Below are 6,628 nucleotides of genomic sequence, written 5' to 3'. Positions count from 1 at the left end.
CGCGCCGTGTGTGGGTGCGGTGGGGGGGGGGGGGGGGGTGCGCGTTGTGCGTGGGGAGCGCGACTGAGGAGGCTGCGCTACGTGAGTGCGGGGGTATTCGGGTGAGGCGGGTTGTGCACTGCGGTTCCATTTGAATGGGGGGGTCTGAAGACATTGTATGTTGCAGGGGGTGGGGGGAACAGGCGAGGAGGATGTGCGCTGTATGTGTGTGTTGGTGGTTTCCGTGTTGTGGTGCTGGTTTGAGGTGATATAGCCCTTAAAGACATTACCCGAGTCAAAGCACGACGTGTGCTGTGTGGATACATAACACAGAGCAGTCCTTGAAACATTTCATTTCTTCTATTCCTCTACTAGGTTCTTGATTTTATTACGATCTCTCACTGAATTTAATGGTATTACTTGTAAGAGAGGTGTATGCCTTTGGAGATTTATGGCATAACTATATATTTTTTTCCATGTTGTTTCATTACGGAAGTGATAAAGGATATGTAAGTTTCTGTCATGTGTCGGGTACCAGGTCATTGGCCTTGAAGCCTCATTATACATATCAGTTCAAAACTGTACCTTAAGTTCTGGTAATACTACCTAGAACTAACAGTGGCTGCCTGGCACATTTGAATGTCTACTGCTGTTACTGATACAATGAATTCAGAAGTATTTTTTTAATTCAGCGATTATATTCTTAGATCAGTGACTAAGTTACAATAAAAATAATGGTGTATTTATTTACATTTTTATAGGTTTTGCTGAGAACAACAGCAGGAGATATAGATATAGAATTATGGTCAAAAGAAGCACCAAAAGCATGTCGAAATTTCATCCAGCTTTGTATGGAAGGTAATGACTGAATGGGATAGGAGTTGTTGAAATTATTCCATATGCAATCTTTGTTCCTTTTTTGTAAAATAGAGGTCATAACTATGTCTTAACTTTAGTATGTTAATGAATTTATTTGTATTTATAAAATATTAGCTAACTCAGACAATGTTTTTCAAGGTTATTAAGGAACCCGGTGGAACAAAACCAAAACATTTTAGATGGTTTTCTCAAATGTAGCGGATGATGTAGTATTACTGAAAAGTATGTCGGAGGCTTGGGAAGGCTTATTTTCAGCAAGTCTCTACAAAGTATAACTACTTCTTTAATGTATGTATGAAACGGCAACGATGCGATATTGGACATCCTCCAAAATTCTCATTTCTGTACTAAAAAATTAAAACTACCTTTTAATTTTTTTCATGAGTGCTTCTAATGTTTCATTTGCTGTAGTTTTTTGTTGATGGAAGCTCTGTAACACTGTTAACTGAAGTAGTGGGTACCAGAATGAGAAGCTCCCTATTGGGAAAACTGTAACAAGAATTTGTGAAGGACCTGGTGCCTTTGTGTTTTCTAGCTGCTGCTGTTATCCCTTTTATGCATTTATAGAGTGGTTAAGAGTTCTTTTAGTTTTCCTCTGTTAAGGAAAAATAGCAGTCTAGGATTTATGCCTCCAGCATGGATCCAGCCTGTTCTGTGTTCTCCAGAACACACCTAATGTAGAGATGTAGAGACTTTTTGCAATGGTAAATCAATTTCTTAGCCCTTGGTAAGTCGTAGGAGTTCAGTTATCTTCCGTGTTAAAGAACTGGGCTTTATTGCCTTTCTGAATTTGTCTGACTGCTGTGTAGGATCCTATGCTTTGTATAATAAATTTGAGTATTTCTTTTGTGAGTATCCTAGCATATAACCATCTGTAAATATATCTAGCTATGCTGCAGGATTTGCAGATCCTGCTTTGTCTTGAAGCATGCTGCAGATTTATTTTTATTTATTTAAGAAAAAAAATCAACCCAAAATACATGTCAAGTGAAGTTAAGTTTGCATTCCTTTTGTTTTCTTATGGTCTCGTAAACCTTATCTGATAGATAGATAAAAGAGGATAACTTAGGGAGCAAAATGTACCACATATTTCATTCTGTGGAAATGATCAATTTGGGTACAGTGTAGGTGGTGGAAGGGGTGACACCTGTGTTCCATGCTGGTGAGTGAAAATGCTAAGAATTTGGTGTATGAATATGGCTAACGATGTATGTGAGGTGTTGACTGGGACAGAGCATAGTAGTTTTAGCTCTCCTTTTAAATTGATGTAGGTTGGTAGTATCATTCCAGTGATAAAACTTAAAAGCTGAAAAGAAAATAATTCATCAATATCATCTTGTTGGTGATGCACAGTGTATTTTGTAACAGAAACATATGACAGCACCTTTTCTTCATAAATGTTGTCAGCAATACTTTGTAGCTGAGATACAGTCACATTGAGCAAGACAGTGGAAGAGGAGGGAACCCAGTGGAAATAGCAGAATCCAGTTACAGTGCTTGCTTTCTGGAACTTCAGTCTCTAGATATCTCTGCATGATCTATATGAAAGTTTGATTTTGAGACCACTTACATGTATTTAATATCTTTTTTTTTTTTTTTAGAGTATTACAACAACACAATATTTCACAGAGTAGTGCCTGGCTTTATAGTGCAGGGAGGTGATCCCACTGGTACTGGATCAGGTGGAGATTCAATCTATGGAGCTCCCTTCAAGGTACGTATTGGTATATGTTATGCATATATTTTTGGTTATTCTCTACCAGTTGTTAGTCCTACTGTGTTAGGTTGTGAGAAAACAAACCTTATATTAGAAATGCAACATTATACATGCAACAGTAATTGCTTTCACATGTTGCTTCAGTATTTTTGAATATGCCTTTTTGAATTGAGAGTTCTTAAATCTAGCTGTTCTGATACTATGATAAATGTATAACCTTACTAGCATGAACTTCAGAAGGAAAAATAGGGAGGGGGAAGAGTGAAGAGTAGGTGTTGATATGTGGCAAACTCAGATGCAGAAATGTACAGTTTACGCACATTGTATCTCATTTAGCAAAGGTCTCTGAATGTTGTATATGTGTTCATTGGTATTATTGATACCAGCATGGCTCATCTCTTAACCAGGAGGCTCAGATCCTGAGTGAAGCTACACACGCACAGCAGCTGTGTTCTGTTTGGCCTGATTGTTTCATTTCAGATGGGGTGGGCATCTTTAACTCATGAATGAAGCTGCATAGCCTGACTTTGGGCCCTCCATCTCCCTGCTGCTAGAGTAGACTCACACATATAACACGAACATCAAGTTTGTGGAAAGGATTGGTACCTGAGCAGGGAACAAAACAAATATTATCAATATTGTAGTAGCATTGCTGCTTAAAATTAGTGGTATCTCAATATTGCAGTGTTTAGATTTGTGATACTACCATGGTATTAATATATTACTCATGGCTTTCACCTTGCTTTGAAAGTAGTCCTATTATGTCGTCTTATGGTCCAGAAAATGTTCTTCCTATGGGTTTTTGCAGTACTGTACTATTACAACCTGTTATTGAGCTTCCAGTTATTTTACATGAATTAGGATTTTTCCTCTAAATACAGTGGTTAACAAGAACACATTTCATACACTTCTTGTAAAACTATTGGTTACCTTTAGAAATGCTTTGGATCTTTTTAATATTGGGAGGGGTAATAAATGCCAACAAAAATAATAAATAACAATTGATTATTAGGCAATAATTGGAAAAAAGAGAAAGTTAACAAGGTAGAACTTAGAGTTTTTATTAAATCATGTGTCTTTCTATTATTGATATACTAGTTTCTAATTTTTTTCTTTGGTGTTTGTTTGTTATGTGTTTATGGTTTCTTCTGAAAGAAGATTGTTCACTTGTTTGCATTATTATAGGCACTAAGAAGAAAAAACATTGACTAAAAATAATCTTTTCTGCTGAAAACAGAAGCTTTTAAATGGAATTGTGGCATTAAGTTTCAAAAGACTTTGGTTTTATTATTGTCTGGATTCAAAAGAAAATCAACAGCATATTTTCTGTGTGTGCATATTGATGTAACTAAGCTGTAGCTAAAGAAGTGGAAAAAATAATTACATACTTAAATTATGTTCTTTTCTGTCTTTGCCAGGATGAGTTCCACTCACGATTGCGATTTAATCGAAGAGGACTTGTTGCTATGGCAAATGCTGGGCCCCATGATAACGGGAGTCAATTTTTCTTTACGTTGGGTCGTGCAGATGAACTTAATAACAAGCACACAATCTTTGGAAAGGTCTGCTACACAAACTAGAGTCCCAGTTTGAGTTTGACAGAAGCTACTATAAGTTTCTCTGTATTCAAAGGCTATTTTAGTGTTGTTTGCTGCTACGTACATTTGAAATTTATTTCACTGCTTTCTAAGCTGTCTCCGTTCTTTTTGTTTCCCATGTCTGGTAGAAATGTTTCTATGGGTTGTTCCCGTAATTATCTATTTGCTGTTGTTATTCTTCTAAACTATATTTTCGTGTTGTGCTTCCTTGGAATAATCTTACTAGTATTATAATGGCTCTGTCTTATTAATCAGTTCATCTAATACTACTGACATTTTAGAAAATTCTGTTTCTAAATTCTAATTACCCAAGAAGAATCAGGAAAATGAAAAACGTAACCCCGACCCTAACTGTAAACACTAAATGTAAGATTTATTTGAAAGAAAATAAACCAACTATTTCTTTATTTCACAGCGTCTTTTATTTTCCTATTTCACAGCTCACAGTAAGACTTTGACATCTTCCCCTGCATAAGCTCTCAAAAATGCAGGTTTAGTTACCTGTATTCCTTCAACTTTTGCTGTTAAATTTAAAAAAACAAACCTTTGTACATTGCATTTGCTGTCTTTTAGAAGACATGCTTACAGTATTTCCCATATCATTTGCATTTTCAAAATTCTTTACATAATAATTGCCTTGCATTTTGCAGAATAATTAACAAAAATTATAGGCAAGGACTTTAAACCTTTTTTATAAATTTGACAGGTTACAGGGGATACAATATATAACATGTTGCGCCTGGCTGAAGTAGAAGTTGACAAGGAAGAGAGACCTCTCAGTCCACACAAAATAAGAAGTAGTGAGGTGAGTATGTTCTGGTTTGAAACTCGAAATTTTAAAATTCTTTTGGTCATAGCATTCAGAAAACTGTGTTCTAGTATGAAAACTTGGCATGTCTTTTTAGGTATTGTTTTAAAATATTGAATCATTTAATTATAACAAAATACTTACTAAAGATGTGTCTAACATACTACTTTTTTAACAGGTTTTGTTTAATCCTTTTGATGACATTGTTCCAAGACCAAATAGAAAGCTGAAGAAGGATAAACCGGAAGAAGAACCTAAAAAGTCCAAAGTAAAAGGCACAAAGTAAATATATGCAACATAAGTGATGGTTAATTTTCTTTCACCTTTAATTTGCAGCTCGGTAATTTTGTATTTCTGCTTTTGAAACACAAGGCTTTACCAAAGTGCACAGAGGAATGTTCTCCAATCTTAGCCGAACCTACTTCCTTGTTTCTGAAGAGATCATACAAATTTAGTTGCTCTGACTGAAGTGGTTACTGTGCATCAGCTGAGGTGTAACTGTTTCATGCATGCTGATAGTTTGTTGCAAAAGAGAGGTAAAAGGTAGCATTAAGCCTTTCCCATGGGCAAGAATATGCAATCATTCTTGTGACTGAGATGACGCTGAAGTTAGTACGTACTAGTAACTAGGTCATAGCTCAGTTGTTTGAGGTTTTCGAGCTTATTTTATCAGCTACCACTTCTCTCCCACTAAAATACTTAGCAAAAAGCAGGCATTTTAACATGGGAAATTTCAGTTTCTGTGAATGAAATTTGGTAGTCATAAACATGCAATGAAAAGTAATAGGAAATCTAGACTGTGTGTATGCTGTCAGTTCTGTTGGACAGACATACAACATGTTGTGACTGACTGGCTCTAACATAATGAAAACAATTGATTTTTTTTTTTCCCAAAAGTAAAGATCATTATTTCTTTTAATTACATTCTGTGAATGTGGGTGCATTTGATGCCTTTGTGAGCGGTCATATCTTGAAAGTTTTGTGTTTGGTACTTGAATGCTGCTCTGTGGGGAAAAAAAAGATTGAAAAAAACCACAACTGCTCTGTTTTCAGAGCTGTCAGCATTTAAGAGTCTGTAAAATTTAGTCAAGGCAGAATTTCTTAAATTCTGTCTTACCATTTTTGAAGCGATGCTTAACAATCTTGATTGTTTTGTCTCACGAATAGAATAGAACATGCTTCTCTAAATATTTGTGGTTTATTGCAAAACAACATGTTTGAAATTGATACATTTAGCAGGACAAAAATTTTTTTTTAAAAATTGCATACAATATGAAAGTAATGTGTTTAAATTTTATGGAATGTTAAAAAGACAGTATTTAATGTTTTACTAGAAAATGTGTTTTCTTTCTTAAAGAAATTTTAACCTGCTTTCCTTTGGGGAGGAAGCTGAAGAAGAAGAGGAGGAAGTCAATAGAGTTAGTCAGGTACTGTACCAAATCATCCCCATTTTTCTTTTAAACTTAAAATTACCTTTTTTGCATGTTTGTGAAAAGCTTTAAAGTTCTTAATCTTGTTAAGTTTGAGTTTTGAACAATAATACTAGAAATTACTTCAGTTTTTATGATTCTACTATTTTAACATGTTGAAAAAAACAGACATTTTTAACTTTTCTAACTTTTAAAATACCTTAAGTTACTGTGTGAT

General features: G+C 35.2%; 1 protein-coding gene across 1 annotated transcript in view; it reads left to right on the top strand.

The window, feature by feature from the left end:
- Positions 1-6,628, top strand: part of CWC27 (CWC27 spliceosome-associated protein homolog (S. cerevisiae)) — a 124,220-nt gene that overhangs the window by 364 nt on the left and 117,228 nt on the right. Inside the window, exons 2-7 of the mRNA XM_009327285.1 lie at positions 741-837; positions 2,460-2,572; positions 3,994-4,137; positions 4,880-4,978; positions 5,160-5,263; positions 6,339-6,408. Of these exons, the coding sequence (XP_009325560.1) occupies positions 741-837; positions 2,460-2,572; positions 3,994-4,137; positions 4,880-4,978; positions 5,160-5,263; positions 6,339-6,408 (627 nt within the window). The remainder of the gene's footprint in view (positions 1-740; positions 838-2,459; positions 2,573-3,993; positions 4,138-4,879; positions 4,979-5,159; positions 5,264-6,338; positions 6,409-6,628) is intronic.

Source organism: Pygoscelis adeliae, unplaced genomic scaffold (genome assembly GCF_000699105.1).
Source record: "Pygoscelis adeliae isolate BGI_AS28 unplaced genomic scaffold, ASM69910v1 Scaffold26, whole genome shotgun sequence".
In the NCBI taxonomy this organism is placed as follows: Eukaryota; Metazoa; Chordata; class Aves; order Sphenisciformes; family Spheniscidae; genus Pygoscelis; species Pygoscelis adeliae.
This window is presented reverse-complemented; position numbering and strand designations above follow the sequence as displayed.